Genomic DNA, 19884 nt, shown 5'->3' on the forward strand with positions numbered 1-19884 from the left:
CACAACTAACAAAAATTAACTCAAAATGGATTAAAGCCTTAAACATATAAGATCTGAAATCCTAAAACTCAGAGAAAAACAGAGGGAAAAAGCTCTTAGACATTGGTCTTGGTAACAGTTTTTTGGATATGACACCATAAGCACAAGCAACAAAAGCAAAAAAAAAAAAAAAAAAAGTGGGGCTACATCAAACTAAAAAGCTTCTGCACAGCAAAAGAAACAATCAACAAAATGAAAAGGCAACCTATGGAATGGAAGAAAATATTTGCAGACCATATATCAGATAAGGGTTTAATATCCAAGATATATAAAGAACTCATAAAACTCAACAGCAAAAAAACCCCCCAGATAATCCAATTTAAAAATGGGCAGAACATTTGAATAGACGTTTTTGCAAAGAAAACATACAGATGGTCAACAGGTACATGAAAAGATGCTGAACATCACTAATCATCAGGGAAATGCAAACCAAAACCACAGTGATATATCACCTCACACCTGTTAGCATGGCTATCATCAAGAAGACAAGAGATAACAAGTGTTGGCGAGGATGTGGAGAAAAGGGAACCATTGTGCACTGTTGGTGGGAATGTAAATTGGTGTAACCACTATAGAAAACAGTATGGAGATTCCTCCAAATATTAAAAATAGAACTACCATATGATCCAGCAATTCCACTTCTGGATATATATCTAATGGAATTGAAATCAAGATCTTGTAGAGATACCTGCACTTTCACATTCAATGCAGCATTATTCACAATAGCCAAGATATGGAAATAACCTAAGTGTCCATCAATGGATGAACGGTATATGGTATATATATACAATAGAATATTAGTCAACCTTAAAAAAGAAGGATATCCTGACATTTGCAACAACATGGATGAACCTGGAGGACATTATGCTAAGTAAAATAAGTCAGACACAGACAGACAAACATGTATGATCTCACTTATGTGTGGAATCTAAAAAAGTCAAATTTGTAGAAACAGAGAATAGAATGGTGGTTACCAGGAACTGAGGGGGGCAATGGGGGAATTGGGGAGATGTTGGTCAAAGGATACAAACCTGCAGTTAGAAGCTGAATTTCTGTAGAACTAATGCACAGCATAATGATTATAATCAACAATGCTGCGTTATAAACTTCAAAGTTGCTAAGAGACTAGATCTTAAATGTTCTCACCACACAAAAGAAATAATAATTATGTGACATGAGAGAAGTGTTAGCTAATGCTCCAGTGGTAACCATATTATGATACATAAATGTATCAAATCAACACATTGTACCCCTTAAACTTACTCAGTGTTACATGTCAATTATATCTCAATAAAAATAAATAAGTAAATAATTTAGACAACCTGAACAGCATCTACCAACTTGATATAATTGACGTTTATGAAAAATAATAAAAACTATAGCAGGATACTCATTCTTTTAAGTGTGTATGGAACATTCACTAAGATAAACCATAGCCTGGGTCCAGGGGCAACACTACAGAAAGGCAAGTGAGACACTCACCCTGATGCAAAATTTAAGGAGACACTAAAAACTTTCTGTTATGGACTGAATTGTGCCCCTCCAAATGTCATATGCTGAAGCCCTAACCCCCAGTGTGACTGTATCTGGAGATAGTGTCTTAAGAGGATAATTAGTCTTATAAGTATAAATAAGATTGTAAAGTTGGGACCCTAATCTGATAGGAGGGTGGCCTTATAAGAAAAGGAGATTTCTCTTTCTCTCTCGCTGTCTCTCTGTCTCTCCCTCTCCCTATCCCTCTTCCTCTTTCTCCCACTTCTTCTCCTCCTTCCTCTCCCTCACCTTGTCTCTCTGTCATGTGATGATACAGTGAGAAGGCAGCCATCTGCAAGCCAGGAAGAGAACTCTTATGAGAACTCCACTATGCCGGCACACTTGATATCAGACCAAAGTGAGGCCGCTCCCTGGCAAGTTAGTCAAACTGCACCAGAAGTAGTTGTCACACAAAACAGAATTTTATTTACAGCATGCAGTAAACAAAATGGAGACCATAGGGAATAATTTCACAAAGACATGACTCTCCGAACAAGGGGAACAGGTGTATTTTATTTGGAGTGGAAATGAATATGCATGAGGAAGTTTTTGTCTTGGGGCATGCACAGATCTTCCCTTTTTGCACACAGCACCTTTTGCACACGACTTCTTTTGCCTATGGCACCCTATCACCATCTTGGACCTTTCTGGTATGGACTGGTTCCGTGCTTTGGCTATTTGACAATGTTCTGTCTCAAGCAAGCACAACAAAAAGTATTTTAAGGACTTCCCAACTACTTTGAGGAGCTGTTGAAACTTCCTTTAAGCAACTCGGGGCTATTTGCTGGTGACACCTTGATTTTGAACTTCCAGCCTCTAGAACTGTGAGAAAATAAATTTCTGTTGTTTAAGCTATCCAGTCAATGGTACTTTGTTATGGCAGCCCGAGCAGACTAAGACACCTGCTAATTAAGGTAAATAATATTTTAATACAATACATTAAAAATCACAATTGAGAGAGAAGTCAAGATGGCGACGTAATCAGACTCTGAACTCACCTCCTCCCGTGTGCACAAGGAGCAGGTGGAGTGTGTGGGGCGGTGGTGGGTTGTGTGGGGCTCCCGCCGTGGAGACGCTGGGTCCACTTCAGGAGGTCGGGGCGCGCACACGGGGCAGGACTGTATTGACGGTGTGTGTAGACCTGTGGGAGGCAGGGCTTGTCATCTGCAGAAGACTTGTGCTTCTCAAAGACCCACATAGGGGGTTTGCACCACCTTCCAAAGCCTGAAACAATTGAGTGCTCCCATGCCTGAGGCCAGCCCCACCCAGCTGCAATCCTCAGAGAGCTCACAAGAGACATAAAGGCTGAAGGCTTATAGCAATTGTAAGCCCCTAAGCCTAACAACATGCCACACAGGGGGTCTACTCACTTAAAAGAAATACTGCAACACAGATGTGGTATTAGAACTTGCAGCCAACTGTGCTGGGGCTCCCCACACCTGATAAAGAGACTGAAGGCCCCACAACAACTACAAGCAGCTGAGCATTACAGCAGCTGGCCAGGGGCATAACTCGGCCTCCCTGGGTGCCTACAGGGAGAGCAAACAGGCCACAACAGAAGGGCACACGTAGACCACATAGGGGACACCCCTGGAACATTGAGAACTGAGGGAAGTACACTGCAGGCCACCTACGGCATCACTTATATAAGGTCACCTATCCAAGAGAGGGAGTGTAGCTGACCTACCTCATACGTAGACACAAGCACAGGGAAAGAGGTAAAATAAGGAGGGAAAGGAATACATTCCAAGTAAGGGAACAGGACAAAATCCTAGAAAAGGAACTAAGTGAAAGAGAACTGAGCAACCTACATGACAGAGAGTTCAAACAAAGAGTGTTAAGGATGCAAACTGATCTGGGAAGAAGAATAGATGATCTCAGTGAGAATGTCAACAAAGAAATGGAAGATATAAAAAAGAACCAATCAGAAATGAGGAATACAATACTGGAAATGAAAAATTCACTAGAGTGACTCAAAAGCAGAGTAGAGGATACAGAAGAACGGATCTGCAAGCTGGACGAAAGACTAGAAGAAATTACCCAAGCTGAACAGGTAAAAGACAAAAGAATTAAAAAGAGTGAGGACAATCTAAGGGACCCCCAGGGCAACATCAAGTGCACTAACATCTGTGTTATAGGTGTCCTGGAAGGAGAAGAGCGAGACAAAGGGGCAGAGAATCGATTTCAAGAAATAATAGATGAAAACTTCCCTGACCTAAAGCAGGAAACAAACATGCAGGTACAGGAAGCACAGAGAGCCCCAAACAAGATAAACCCAAAGAGGCCCACACCAAGACACATCATAATCAAAATGTCCAAAATTAAAGATAAAGAGAGAATCCTAAAAGCCGCAAGAGAAAGACAAGTTACATGCAAAGGAAACCCCATAAGGCTATCAGCTGATTTCTCAGCAGAAACCTTACAGGCTAGAAGAGAGTGGCACGATATATTTAAAGTGCTAAAAGGAAAAAGCTTACCGACAAGAATACTCTACCCAGCATGGTTATCATACAAAATGGAAGGAGAGATCAAAAATTTCCCAGACAAGAAAAAATTAAAGGAGTTTGTCACCAAGAAACCAGTGCTACAAGAAATGTTAAAGGGACTGATTTAAGGGGAAAGAAGAAGACTGCAAATATGAAAAATTATCTATTTCCATGATAAGAGGGTAATGGATACAAATGTAGAAAAAAAAGGTTAGATATTATATCAAAAACATAAAAGGAGGGAGGAGGGGAGTTAAAGAGTACAGCTTTCAGACAGATGTCAAACTAAAGAGACCATCAATTCTGTATAGAAGGAGAAAGGAACAGAGAAGGACTACTAAAACACTGAGGAAAAAAGAAAGTTAAAAAATGACAGTAAGTACATACTTATCAATAGCTACTTTAAACATCAATGGACTAAATGCTCCAATTAAAAGGCATAGTGTGGCTGATTGGATAAAACAACAAGACCGGTATATATGCTGCATACAAGAGAAACACTTCAGACCTAAAGACACTCACAAACTGAAAGTGAAGGGATGGAAAAAGATACTCCACGCAAATGGCAATGAAAAGAAAGCTAGAGTAGCAATACTCCTATCAGACAAAATAGACTTTAAAACAAAATCTGTAAAAAGAGACAAAGAAGGGCACTACATAATGATCAAGGGAACAATCCAACAAGAGGATATAACACTTGTAAATAACTACGCACCCAATGTAGGTGCACCTAAATACATAAAGCAATTATTAACAGACATAAAAACAGAAATAGACAGTAACACAATAATAGTAGGGGACTTTAACACTCCACTTACACCAACAGATAGATCATCCAGACAGAAGATCAATAAGGAAACATTGGCCTTAAATGACACACTAGAACAGAAGGACCTAGTAGATATATACAGAGCATTCCATCCAAAGACCGAAGAATACACATTCTTTTCAAATGCACATGGAACATTCTCCAGGATTGATCACATATTAGGCCACAAAACAAGTCTCCATAAATTTAAGAAGATTGAAATAATACCAAGCATCTTTTCTGACCACAATGGTATAAAACTAGAAATCAGCTATAAGAAGAAAATCAGAAAATCCACAAATACGTGGAGATTAAAAAAAATGCTACAGAACAACGATTGGGTCAACCAAGAAATCAAAGGAGAAATGAAAGAATACTGGGAGACAAATCAAAATGAAAATACGACATGCCAGGATTTATAGGATACAGCAAAATTGGTTCTAACAGGGAAGTTTATAGCAATACAGGCCTATCTCAACAAATAAGGAAAATCTCAAATAAACAATCTAAAAATGCACCTAAAGGAACTGGAAAAAGAAGAACAAACAAAGCCTCAAATCAGTAGAAGAAGGGAAATAATAAAAATCAGAGCAGAAATAAATGAAATAGACTAAAAAAATCGATAGAAAAAATTAATAAAACCAAGAGCTGGTTCTTTGAAAAGATAAACAAAATTGACAAGTCTTTAGCTAGACTCACTAAGAAAAAAAGAGAGAGGCACAAATAAGTAAAATCAGAAATGAAAGAGGAGAAATTACAACAGACACCTCAGAAATACAAAAGATTATAAGAGAATACTATGAAAAGCTATATGCCAATCAATTCGACAATCTGGAAGAAATGGATAAATTCTTAGAATCATACAACCTTCCAAAACTGGATCAAGAAGAAGTAGAGAATTTGAATAGTCCCATCACCAGTAAGGAGATCAAAACAGTAATCAAACACGTCCCCAAAAATAAAAGTCTAGGACCAGATGGCTTCCCTGGTGAATTCTACCAAACATTCAAAGAAGACTTAATACCTATGCTTCTCAAACTGTTCCAAAAAATTGAGGAGGGGGGAAGCTCCCTAACTCATACTATGAAGCCGACATTACCCTGATACCAAAACCAGACAAGGACAACACAAAAAAAGAAAATTACAAGCCAATATCACTGATGAACATCGATGCAAAAATCCTCAACAAAATACTAACAAATCGCATACAACAACATATTGAAAAGATTATACACCATGATCAAGTGGGATTTATTCCAAGTATGCAGGGATGGTTCAACATTCGTAAATCAATCAATTTAATACACCCCCTTAATAAAATGAATAAAAATCTCATGATCATCTCAATAGATGCAGAGAAAGCATTTGACAAGATACAGCATCCATTTATGATAAAAACTCTGAATAAAATGGGGATAGAAGGAAACTACCTCAACATAATAAAGGCCATATATGACAAACCCACAGCTAATATCATCCTCAATGGTGAAAGACTGAAAGCTATCCCTCTAAGAACAGGAACCGGACAAGGATGCCCACTGTCACCATTCCCATTTAACATAGTACTGGAAGTCCTAGCCAGAGCAATCAGGCAAGAGAAAGAAATAAAAGGGATCCAAATTGGAAAGGAAGAAGTGAAGCTGTCATTATTTGCAGATGACCTGATTTTATATATAGAAAACCCTAAAGAATCCACCAAAAACTTTTAGAAATAATAAGCAAATATGGTCAAGTTGCAGGATACAAAATCAACATACAAAAATCAGTTGCATTTCTGTACACTAACAACGAAGTAGCAGAAAGAGAAATTAAGAATACTATCCCATTTACAATTGCAACAAAAAGAATAAAATACCTAGGAATAAACTTAACCAATGAGATGAAAGATCTGTACACTGTAAACTATAAAACATTTCTGAAAGAAATTGAAGAAGACACAAAGAAATGGAAAGATATTCTGTGCTCTTGGATTGGAAGAATTAACATAGTTAAGATGTCCATACTTCCTAAAGCAATCTATAGATTCAATGCAATCCCTATCAAAGTTCCAACAACATTTTTCACAGAAATAGAACAAAGAATCCTAAAATTTATACGGAACAACAAAAGACCCCGAATAGCTAAAGGAATCCTAGAAAAAAGAACAAAGCTGGAGGTATCACACTCCCTGATTTCAAAATATACTACAAAGCTATAGTAACCAAAACAGCATGGTACTGGCACAAAAACAGACACACAGATCAATGGAATAGAATCGAAAGCCCAGAAATAAACCCACACATCTATGGACAGCTAATCTTCGACAAAGGAGCCAAGAACATACAATGGAGAAAAGAAAGTCTCTTCAACATATGGTGTTGGGAAAACTGGACAGCCACATGCAAAAAAATGAAAATAGACCCTTACCTTACACCATGCACAAAAGTTAACTCCAAATGGATTAAAGACTTGAATGTAAGAGCTGAAACCTTGAAACTTCTAGAAGAAAACATAGGCAGTACGTTCTTCAACATCAGTCTTAGCAACATATTTTCAAGCCCCATGTCTGACTGGGCAAGAGGAACAATAGCAAAAATAAACAAATGGGACTACATTAAACTAAAAAGCTTCTGCACAGCAAAGGAAACCATCAACAAAATGAAAAGACAACTTAACAACTGGGAGAAGATAATTGCAAACCAAACATCGGATAAGGGGTTAATCACCAAAATATATAAAGAACTCATGCATCTCAACAACAAAAAAACTAACAACCCAATTAAAAAATGGGCAAAAGACCTGAACAGACATTTCTCCAAAGAAGATATACAGATGGCCAACAGACACATGAAAAGATGTTCAAAATCATTAACTATCAGGGAAAAGCAAATCAAAACTGCAATGAGATATCACCTCACGCCCGTCAGAATGGCTATAATTAACAAGACAGGAAACAACAAGTGTTGGAGAGGATGTGGAGACAAGGGAACTCTCACACACTGCTGGTGGGAGTGCAAACTGGTGCAGCCACTATGGAAAACAGTATGGAGATTCCTCAAAAAATTAAGAATAGAACTATCATATGATCCAGCTATTCCACTGCCGGGTATTTATCCAAAGAACTTGAAAACACCAATGCGTAAAGATACATGCACCCCTGTGTTCACTGCAGCGTTATTCACGATAGCCAAGACTTGGAAGCAACCTAAGTGCCCATCAAGGGACGAATGGATAAAGAAGATGTGGTATATATAGACAATGGAATACTACTCAGCCATAAGAAACGATGAAATCCAGCCATTTGTGACAACATGGATGGACATTGAGGGTATCATGCAAAGTGAAATAAGTCAGAGGGAGAAGGTCAAATACCATATGATCTCACTCATCAAGTAGTAGATAATAACAACCACAAACAAACACATAGAGACAGAGATTTGATTGGTGGTTACCAGAGGGGAAGGGGGCAAATGATCAATAAAATATGTGGAAAGAAAGCCAAAAAAAAAAAATCACGATTAATGAAAAAAATCAATGATGAACAAAACATTAAAATGTTAAATAAAGACAGGATCAATATTACTGAATTTTCCAGGCTCTAGTATGGCTTAGCATGGCACTATTGGGATCACAAAACCAACCTTAAGAATTTTAAAACAATTGAAATCATATAAAATATGTCCTCTGACCAAAACGAAATTAAATTACAAATCTGGGAAATCCACAATTATTTGGAAATTAAATGCCATGCGTTTAAATAAAAAGTACTTCAAAATAGTGAAGTATTTTGAACTTAATGAAAATGAAAATATAACTCATTAAAAGTTGTGTAATATAGCTAAAACAGTGCTTAGAAGGAAATTAATAGATATAAAAATTTTATTAGGAAAGAAAAACTATCTCAAGCCAGTAATTTAATTATCTGTCTAAACAAAGTAGAAAAAGGAGAATATGTTAAAGCTAAATCAAGTAGCAGGAAAATAATATTTATATAAAGATAATAAATAATGGAATTGAACATGGAAAAATATGGAGAAAATTATTGAAACCAAAAGCTAGTTCTTTGAAAAGGTAAATAAAAGTCATAAAGTTTCTAGCTGGGATGATCAAGAAAAAAAGAGAGAAAACACACATTACCTAATCAATAATGAAACAGGGGTTAACACTGAAGACTCTACAGATATTAAAAGGATAATAATAATAAGGAAATACTACAAATAACTCTATTCACATAAATTCAAAAATTTATATGAAATGGACAAGTTCCTTGAAAGTCACAAACGATCAAAAGCCACTCAAGAAGAAAGTGATAACTTGAATAGTTTTATATTTCTTAAAGAAATAGTACTCGTAGTGAAAATCTTACATTAAAGAAAACTCCGGGACCACATAGTTTCACTGGAAAGTTGTATCAAATATTTAGGGAAGAAATAACACCAGTTTTATACATTCTATTCCAGAAAATATACATGAAGATGATATTTGTCATCTTATTCTGTAAGGGCAGCTTTGACCTACACTGAAACTGGACAAAAATAGTATAAGAAAAGAAAACTACAGACCAACATTTCTATCACAAAAATCATCAACAAAATATTAGCACATGGAATTCAGTAATATATTTAAAAGATAATACATCACAATCATCCAGGAAATACAGAGCTGGTTCAGTGTTTGGAAAGTAATCAGCATAATTAACCGTGTTAACAGACTAAAGAAGAAAAGCACGTGATGATCTCAGTAGATGCAGAAAAAGCATTTCACAAAATTCAACATACAATAATGATAAAAACCTCAGCAAACTATGAACATCTTTAACCTAATAAAGGGAATGTAGAAAAACCCAACAGCTAACATCATACCTAATGATGAAAGAAGAAATGCTTCACCCCTAAGACTGAGAACCAGACAAGGATGTCCTTTCTTACCACTTCCGTTCAACAACATGCTGGAAGTTCTAGCCAATGCAATAAGATAAGACATATAGGGGCCGGCCCTATGGCTTAGGGGTTAAGTGCGGGCACTCTGCTACTGGCGGCCCGGGTTCGGATCCCAGGCACGCACCAACGCACGGATTCTCTGGCCATGCTGAAGCCGCGTCCCACATACAGCAACTAGAAGGGTGTGCAACTATGACATACAACTATCTACGGGGGGTTTGGGGAGAAAAAGGAGGAGGATTGGCAGTGGATGTTAGCTCAGGGCCAGTCTTCCTCAGCAAAAAGAGGAGGATTAGCATGGATGTTAGCTCAGGGCTGATCTTCCTCACGAAAAAAAAAAAAGACATATAAGTAAAGGCATACAATTGGAACAGAAGAAATAAATCTATCCACATTTGCAGATTACATGATTGTCTATGCACAAAATATCACAGAATTTATTTTAAAAAAAGCTTCTGGAACTAGTAAATGAGTTTATCATAGTAGCAGTATACGAGGTCAGTGTAAAGTCAATTGTATTTCTGTATCATGTCAATGAACAATTCAAAATTGAAGTTAGAAAAATTGCACCATTTGTAATACAAAGTAAATTCTTACATATAAATCTAACAAAATATAGGCTGGATTTGTGTTCTGAAAACTACAAAATACTGGTGAAAGACGTTAGTAGAACGCCTGAATAAATGTAATATTGATTGATTGGCAGATCGTGGCTCTATGTTTGTCAAAACTCACAGAACTGAATACCCAAAGGTATGAGTTTTATTGTACATAAATTAAAAAATAAATTTAAAAAAAGAATAGTAACTTTTTAAAGTTTAAAACATTCTGATGGTAAGGAAGCTACTACACCGATTACTAAGTACTGTTATCTTTACAGAAAACAGTTAACTCTATTGTTTTACTATATATATATTTCTCTTTACTATAAAAATGTAAACAACTTTATTTATAAAAATACTTAAGGTATAGGTATTTTCATGGCTTCTGAACATTTTGCAAGTTGGACAATAAAACTAAATTCTTTTTCTAATATTAGAGAAATCTTTTAGACTATTCTCACACCTTCAAACAGTACCATGCTAACTACTGCCCCTTCCCAAGATAAGAAAATTCACTATACATTCATTGAAAGGAGGATCTATTTAGACTTTACTAAAGTAGCATGTATGAAAAGAAAAAAATCAAGGTTTGTGACTGTGACTAAATAAGAATGTGCTTAATCCCTGATTCTTGAATAAATTTCTTCTTATAATTTTTTGTAAAGATTGCATGCTGTGGCTCATAATCAAATATTGTGAATATTCTGTGAATATTTTTAGATTGATTTGCCAGGACTTTTCTTAGTCTCATTTATAAAAGCTCCAAATACACAAATCATCCCTTAATGAGAATCTGAATGATACATACATATTATCTAGTTAAATAACTAAGGACTTAGTTACCTTTTTTATCTTACTAACTTCTAGCTACAGTTTAAGATCCAATAACTCTTTATTGAAATCCATTACTACTTTAAGAAAATTTACAAAGAAATTGTCTAAAGCCCCTGGAGTCAAAAGTGGATGTCAATTATAACTTTGACTGCAATGGCCTTGAGATTTGGGCTTCATTCTCTAACATCTGAGAGAATCTGGCCAATTTCACATAACCTGTTTGTACAAGATAAGATTTGAAGGATCGCAGGCTCTAGACATGTGGCCTCATTGGTATAGGGACCTTGAAATGGTTGGCAAACTTCATCCTGCTGATCGTGTATCATTGATGGAGGATTTTAATATCCCCAAAGTAATTTTCTACAGCCAGATTGTAGTGCAATGTAAGAATAAGAGAGAGAAGGTGGGAGGAAGAGAAAATGAATATAAATATAAATAATTGACATCTTTAAATAGCTTTGAATTCTGAGATTGAATGCACTAAAATAAAAAGACCTGTCTAGGAGATTAATTAGTTCACAGCATATACCTATATACCACTGTTTTTATGGTTGCGAATTCCAGTTTTGGGGTCAAAGGTAGTAAAAGTGATTGGCATTGGTGAAAGATATTTGATACCAATTGACACAGGCTACATTTTTAAATCCATGCAATTTATACTTGACTGTTTTGCTATTTTTATTTACAGTACTTTTGCAGGGTTTTTTGTCTTGTATAAATGGTGAAAAATTAGAGATAATATACAACATTTAATTGAACTATGGCCAGTACTTAATTATGTAGCTCTAGGGGGCAGAAGATTTGTAGCTATTATACGAATCTACAAAAATTACAGTTTTAATTGTTTCATGATAATTATTATTGTGTAATCTTAGCTTCATTTATTGCCCATACTCCCTTAATTGCATATGCAGTTTTATTTCCAGTGAATCTTACGTTTAAGAGGCTTTGCATAGTCATCATTTGTAGTTCCCATTAGAAGAAACCAGATTATAAATGTTATTTGTAAATCATTTTCATAACCAATTGCTTCAATTTTATTCCAAGTAAAAATGTAAACAATTTATATAGCACCTATGATATTTTAAATGATTCTGTTGAACTATTCTTAGGACATTTATTTATTCATTCATTAAACAAGTATTTATTGAGCACCTATGTAGTGCAAAGAATTTTTCTAGATGCTGGGAAGATAGCAGTGAAAAAACAAACAATAATCCCTTCATTCATGGAGCTTAACATTTTACTTGGAGAAAGACACTAAGCAAATAAATAAGAAATATGTTTTCTGTCAAGCAGTGATATGTGCTATGTGGAACAATAAAACAGAAAACCATGATAAGAAGTGCCACAGATGAGGGTGAGATGAAGTTTTAAATGGAGTAATCAGGCATGGTCACATGGAGAACATATTATCTGAGCAAAAGAGCCAAGGAGTTGAGGGAGCAAACCATGTGTATATTAGAAGGAACTGTAAATGCAAAGTTCCCAAGACAAGAGTAAGCCTAGTTTGTGTGAGGAAGATCATGCTAAGGACTTCTGCATTTATTTCATGCAGCATGGAAACCCGTGGAAGGGTTTGAGCAGGTGAGACATCTGATGTATATTTGAAGATCATAATGTGGCAAGGGCAGCAACAATGAGGCAAAATAAGAACTTATTACTATAATCCAGAAAGAATGATGTTCTCTTTAACCAGAGTTGGTAGTAGTAGTGGAGGCAGTAGGATGTAACGAGATTCTGGGTGTGTTTTATAGATAAAGCAAAGATTTACTGATGGACAAAGAGGATGTGACCAACTATGTCCAATGTTACTGATATGTCAGGTACGTTGGGGAGGAAAAATTACATATTATATTTAGCAATATAGAGGTCAACATTGCTATATGCAGTGAAGTGGTAAGGGTTAAAAAAAAGGAATAATACATGCTACAAGATGAAAGGACCTTGAAAACATTACGCTAAGTGAAAGAAGTCAAACACAAAAGGCCACATATATTATGATTCCATCTATATGAAGGGTCCGGAATGGACAAATCCATTGAGATAGAAAGCAGGTTAGTGGCTGCCAGAGGCTTGGGGGATGGGGGGGAGGAGAGAATGGGGAGTGACTGCTAATGGGTATGGGGTTTTATTTTGGAGTGATGAAAGTGTTTTGGAATTAAATAGTGGTAATAATTGCACGGCATTGTGAAGGTATAAAGCCACTGAATTGTACACTTTAAAATGGTTAAAATAGTGAATTTTGTGTTATGTGACTTTTACCTTGATAAAAAAATTGGAAAAACCCCATTGGAACAGGTTCAAGAGAGAATGAGGGGAAAAGAATTGGTGTGGGGTCAGTGAGAACAGTCAGAACTTAGAGAAGTTAGTTGGAGGGGGTTGTAGGGTCTGGAGGTTTTCTTAAGATGGGTGAAATTTTGGCCGCTTTGTGTACTGAAGGGAAAGAAAACATGTTGATGTAAAAGAGAGGAGGAAATTGCTGGAATGATTCCTTAAACAGGCAAGAGGAGATGCATTTTCTGAATAAATGAAAAGAGTGGGCCCAGAGAGGAGCATGGCTGGTTGACCCACAGTTCCAGGAGGAAAGGCATGTGGGCAGTGGTGCAGGTAGACTGGTGGCAGGACTTGTGAGGTTTTCTTCTGATTGCTCTCATTTTCCCAATGAAATGTGAAGCAAGATGAAGTTGAGAATGATGAGGGGGAAGGAGGAGATAGACGGTTAAGGAGGGGGTAGAGGGCTTTGACTAGCCGTCTAGGAATGGAGGAAAAGAAGAATTAGGAAAATGTAGTGGAGCGGCCACAATGCGCTGAAGTGAGTAATCACAAATATGAAGTCCCTTCAGTCAGCATGGTAGTGGTCTCTTCTTCAGTCATGTTTGGCTGCACAGAGGCAGGCTGGAGTAGGTGGAGTGTTTTGCGTGGGTCTCAGCCTATCGATAGTGATGATATCAGTTAGGAATCTCTGGGGCACTCACCTGGCCCATACTACAGTAATGCACTGCATAATGACATTTCGGCCAACGACGGACCTCATGTATGATGATGGTCCCATAAGATTAGTACATATAGCCTACATGTGTAGTAGGCTAAACCAACTAGGTTTGTGTAAGTACACTCTATGATGTTTGCATGAAGATGAAATTGCCTAAAAACACATTTCTCAGAATGTATCTCTGTCTTTAAGTGATGCATGACTGAACTTGTGTGAGTCCCCACGACATTTCCCTGACTAGAGCCAATGTTGTGGCTGGTCCGGCCCTTGTAGTTCTTGTTATGATTGCAAGACACACCTTAGCAACAACCACCAGGGAACTTTGAAAAACCAAGGTTTATTACTCATAGGTCCTGGAGGGTACGTGGCATGCCCAAGGGCCACATAATAAGGTCATGGGGAGAAAGAGAGCAAGTGAGGTCCTAGGGTTCTGCTTTATGAGGGTCAAGGGTGGGGTGCCTGGGGATTCCGGACTTCACTCTTTATTGGTGAATTTAAAACATAAGATCAGAAATTAAAATATGGAAAGGGAACAGTGGAGTCACTCAAGCAGTCAGTTATCTAGGTCACCCTGGGCTTTCTAAAATGGGAACTTCATGGACAGGGTGATCTGGCTCTTTATCCGTTTGTGTAGCTGGCAACATGTTTATTTGAGATGGATGTCTTTGAAATAGACATCACGCTGATCAAAATCTTAATGTCAGGCACTTACAATCAAAAAAGCTAATTGTCAGGCACTTACACTACATGGAGGGTTGTGCTTACCAGAGTTTTGCCCTGAGAGTATGGGGAAGTGTGGGAAAGGCCAGGAATGACTCATTGTCTGACATCCGTAAGAAAGGAAATGAGGACATGATAGAGGATGAAAGGAATTGGAAAATTGTAGGACCATTAGCTCGTAGGGCCTGGTGCCGTCAAAAAATTGCCAGAGTTGACACACTAGAAGTAGTGAGTGGAAAGACAGGGGTGATGGTTGGGGAATGGCTACTTGTCGTTAAGATAAAGTGTTATCATCGTTAGTAATAATAATACTCACAGGAGTGGTGGCGGAAGTCGTTTTTCATGAACAATTCTCCTTCACCATTATCAATAAGAAAAAAAATCAAGAAATTAAGAGGAAGATGAAAGTGAATATAGAAATGACAAAGAATGACAATGAGCCAAGAGCTAAAATCTTCAAGGATTGAGGGGAAGTGCACCAGTGTCAACACTGTGCACCAGTGTTAAGTGCACCAGTCTGCAACAAGCTGGCACAGTGAGGGATATCATTTGATGTCAAGAGATTCAAATCTCGGGTATTTAGGAAGGTGAGAGTGAGAATTATCTGGAAGTGGCAACAGGGGCAGGAAGGACACCCAGTCCACCTTCAAGTCCTGTGTTGGAAGGGCTGTGGGGGAAAAGCAGGCACCATTTGAGAGGGTGGAAAGGAAACAGTTCCAGGCAGATCCAGCTTCCAGTTAAAAAGCACATCGTGTGTTATATTTGACACATGTACAGTTATCCTGCTAATAATAGGCTCTTAGTTTCCATATTAAGTCAAGTTACTTACTTCTGTGGAGACGTGGAAGATTTGGTTTGGGGGCCTGGCACTTACCACAGAGATCTGATTAAAATCCAGAAGCGTTGGAATGGTTATTTTATTTTCTCTCTGTCTCTGTCTTTCTCTCTGTGTGCCTACGGGGAGATGCTGCCATAGAAAGGAACTGGGTGAAGGGCACTTTGTAGAACAAATGCTAATATTTTAAGAAATATATTTTAAGAAATACCTGCATCTCACTTCCTTCCAATCTTTAAATTGAACAGATGAAATTTTACCATGTCAAGAAGCATCGAATACTGAGCAGGAACTATGCCATCCAGACACAAGTCTCTGCAGATTTCAGTCTACAGATGAAGGATTGAGGTGTAAGTGTTAAATTGAGATGCCTGCGTTGTTGGTGTGTTAGGCCGTTTATGAGACTCAGACCACTAATGGGGATGCTCACTTGCCAACCTTTGTTGACGCTAATATCCTAGTTTTACCTGGAGTGTTATTAGAAGTCTGTGGTTTATTCAAAAAGTGAAAGATATTAAATATGTCAATTTAAAGTGATGTTTTGCAAAACAGTTCCATTAAAGACCATCTTGGAATCATATACATATACATTATGTAAAATTTCAGTCTGATTATGAATAGTAAATGATTTAAACTAAGTAACTTAATTCCATAAAGTAAGTAAAGTCAGATATTATGCCATTTAAAAAATCACAACTGAGGCAGTGGTACAAGACAAAGTGGAAACCTCTTTGCATTTTTTTATGGCAATGGTTCTCATTTGGGAAGGATGCCCATCTGGATCAACTGAAGAACTTTTGAAAAATAGAGTTGCTGGTATACTGTAAGACTTATTGAATCAGATTTTCCAGATATGAATTAGCATATGTGTGTGTTTAAGCCTTGATTACAATTTCAACATATAACCATGGGTAAGCAGACACTCTAGTAGACTGTGATAGTCCACCAAGATCTTCTTCTCCTCTGTTTAGTGTGTCAGGCCTGTGGATTTGAATTTGACATGTGTGACTGGGCATCAGAAGCATCTGCTGGGCAAATTTCTTGGGTGTGCACAAAAGCAAGAGAAGTTCCTCTGTTAGAATCTACACCTCCACAGAATCAAAGTACTGATGATGAAGGTAGGAAATAAAAAAATAATATTTTTTATATATTGTTTTCAGAATTGTGATTTATTGTGACCAGTACGAAGACATTTAATCATGCATCTTGATGAACATACTGAGTATATTTTATTGAAACTATATTATGCCATAGGTATTGAAAGTGAAAAAACAATCATATTATCACCAGTGTAAAGGGAGAATTATACTAGGTTAACTATTTTAACTTCATAAATGTAATTATTTTCTTATCATCAGTAGATAATAGATTTTGTGGGAACAAAAAGGGAAAATATTAAAAGGTTTTTCCCAAGCCTACTAGCTCTCCTTGTCACCGCGGTATTGTTGATGAGTTTCCTCCTCTCATTCTGACTAAATTTGTGATTTCTGTTTACTTTTATCTCCATTGCTTTTCTCGAGGGAGGGTATTGGTAATTTTTTTTTTTTTAATTTGTAATTTAAAACTTTATTACAGCAGAAACTAATAGCTATTTTTCTCTACTTCCATGTAGATTTTACAGTCTCCACAGTTTTGCCTTTGCAAGAATACCATATAGTTGGAATCATGCAGTATGGAGCGTTTTCAGATTGGTTTCTTTCACTTAGTAATATGCATTGAAGGTTCCTCCATGTCTTTTCATGGCTTGATAGCTCATTTCTTTTTAGCGCTGAATAATATTCCATTGTCTGGGTGTGGCAGAGTTTGTTCACCTACTAACAGACATCTTGGTTGCTTCCAAGTTTTGGCAATTATAAATAAAGCTGCTATAAACATTCGTGTGCAGGTTTTTGTGTGGATATAAGTTTTTAGCTCTCTTGGGTAAATACCAAGGAGTGTGATTGCTGGATCATATAGTAATAATATGTTTAGTTTTGTAAGAAACCGCCAAACTGTCTTCCAACGTGGCTGCACCATTTTGCATTCCCAATAACAAGGAATGAAATTCCATCTTGTTGTTCCACATCCTCTCCAGCATTTGGTGTTGTCAATGTTCTGGATTTTGGCCATTCGAATAGGTGTGTAGTGGTATCTCATTGTTGCTTTAGTTTGCCTTTCCCTGATGACAAGTGATATGGAACATCTTTTCATATGCTTATTTGCCATCTGTATATCTTCTTTGGTGGGGTGTCTCATAAGGTCTTTAGTTTTTAGTCTTTTATTTTTATCAATTTGTTTACTCACCATTGTCTCTTTTATTTCACGCCCTTGGTTCCTTTTTCTTCTTGCAAAGGTTCACTTTTTAATTAATTGTTATTTTATTTAGAAAAGATCTATAGAGAAGAACTTGCTTAGTATTTGTGAACTTAAAATGTTTTTAAATTGGCCTCGCTCCTAAACAATAATCTATCTGGTCATACAATGTTAGAATGAAAGTCTGTTTATTTCATTTCTAAATACATGGTGATAGCCTTTCTATATTTCCTGATGTCTACTGTCATCATTGAGAAGCCTGAACTCATCTAATTGTTTTTCAACTTTGTGCAGATTTTGAAAATGTTTCTTTATCTTTAATATTTGAAAATTTCGCTATGATGAGTGCAGGTTTGGGTATATTTTTATTTAATTTTTTTCAATGCTCAGAATGTATATATTTCATCACTGGTAGAAATTACATGTTATTCTTTTCATGTAATTGTCCTTCACTCCCTCTATTCTTGTCTTCTCGAGTTCCTGTTAAATACATGTACGGGGGCCGTGTGTGTTAGTTTTCTATTTGTTGCTCTTCTCTTTGTTTCTGTTTTTGTCTTCCACTGCTGTTATGCCTTTGTAGTTTTAGTTGAGCATTTTATATGATTTCTTTTTGTCTCGTTTCTTAGTATGTCAATTATACTTCCTTTTTTACATTTTTTGTGCTTGCTCTAGAGTTTGCAAAATATGTTTACAGCCAACCCAAGTCCATTTTCAAATAACTCCATACTTCTTCACATAGTACAGCTATCTTATAATAACAAACTATTCTTAATTCCTCCCTCTGTCCTTTGTGTCATTTTTGTCATTCATTTCATTTATACATAAACTATAATCATCAAATACACTGTGGCTATTACTATTTTGAACAAACTGTTATCTTTTAGATTAATTAAGAAAATTAAAAATAAAAGATTTTATTTTACCTTCATTTATTCCTCATCTAATATTCTTCCTTTCTTTATGTAGATCTGAGTTTCTGACCTATATTATTTTTCTTCTCTCTGAAGAATTTAATATTACTTGCAGAGCAGGTCTATTGGCAACAAATTCCCTCAATTTTTATTTGTCTGAGAAAGTCTTTATTTTTCCTTCATTTTTGAAGGATAATTTTGCTGGATATAGAATGCTAGGTTTTTTTTTTTTTTCAACACTTTAAATATTTTACTCCATGCTCTTCTTGCTTGCATGGTTTCTAAATAGAAGTCCAACGTAATTGTTGTCGCTGTTCTCTGTATGTAAGATGTTTGCTTCCTTTGGCTTCTTTCAAGATTTTTTCTTTGTCCTTGATTTTATGCAGTTTGAATATGATATGCTTAGGTGTAGTTTTTTGGACATTTATCCTGCTGGGTGTTTTCTGAGCTTCCTAGATCTGTGGTTTGAAGTCTGACATTAATTTGGGAAAAATTCTCAGTCATTGCTGCTTCAATTACTGCTTCTCTATCTTTTCCTTCTTATATTCCCATTATGCATATGTTACACCTTTTGTAGTTTTCCAACAGTTCTTGGATACTCTATTCCTTTTTTTTCACAGTTTTTTTTTTTCATTTTGCTGTTCAGTTTCAGAAATTTCTATTGATATATTCTCAAGCTCAGAGATTCATTCCTCAGCCATATCAAGTCTATTAATTACACCATTGAAGGCAATCTTAATTTCTGTTACAGTGCTTTTTTATCTGTAGCATTTCTTTTGATTCTTTTTTATAATTGCCATCTCTCTGCCTACATTATCTTTTTTGCATGTTTTCTACTTTTTCCATTAGAGCTGTTAACTTATTAATCACAGTTGTTTTCAATTCCCAGTCTAATTTTCCAGCATCCCTG

General features: G+C 36.5%; 1 protein-coding gene across 8 annotated transcripts in view; it reads left to right on the forward strand.

Annotated features, from left to right (window-relative positions):
* Positions 1 to 19884, forward strand: part of MALRD1 (MAM and LDL receptor class A domain containing 1) — an 847485-nt gene that overhangs the window by 193529 nt on the left and 634072 nt on the right. For all 8 annotated transcript variants that reach the window (XM_058532519.1, XM_058532517.1, XM_058532520.1 and 5 more), the window contains 2 exons: positions 16020 to 16121; positions 16743 to 16889. In XM_058532519.1, the coding sequence (XP_058388502.1) occupies positions 16020 to 16121; positions 16743 to 16889 (249 nt within the window). The remainder of the gene's footprint in view (positions 1 to 16019; positions 16122 to 16742; positions 16890 to 19884) is intronic.

The sequence above is a fragment of the Diceros bicornis genome, chromosome 36 (assembly GCF_020826845.1).
Source record: "Diceros bicornis minor isolate mBicDic1 chromosome 36, mDicBic1.mat.cur, whole genome shotgun sequence".
Taxonomy (NCBI): domain Eukaryota; kingdom Metazoa; phylum Chordata; class Mammalia; order Perissodactyla; family Rhinocerotidae; genus Diceros; species Diceros bicornis.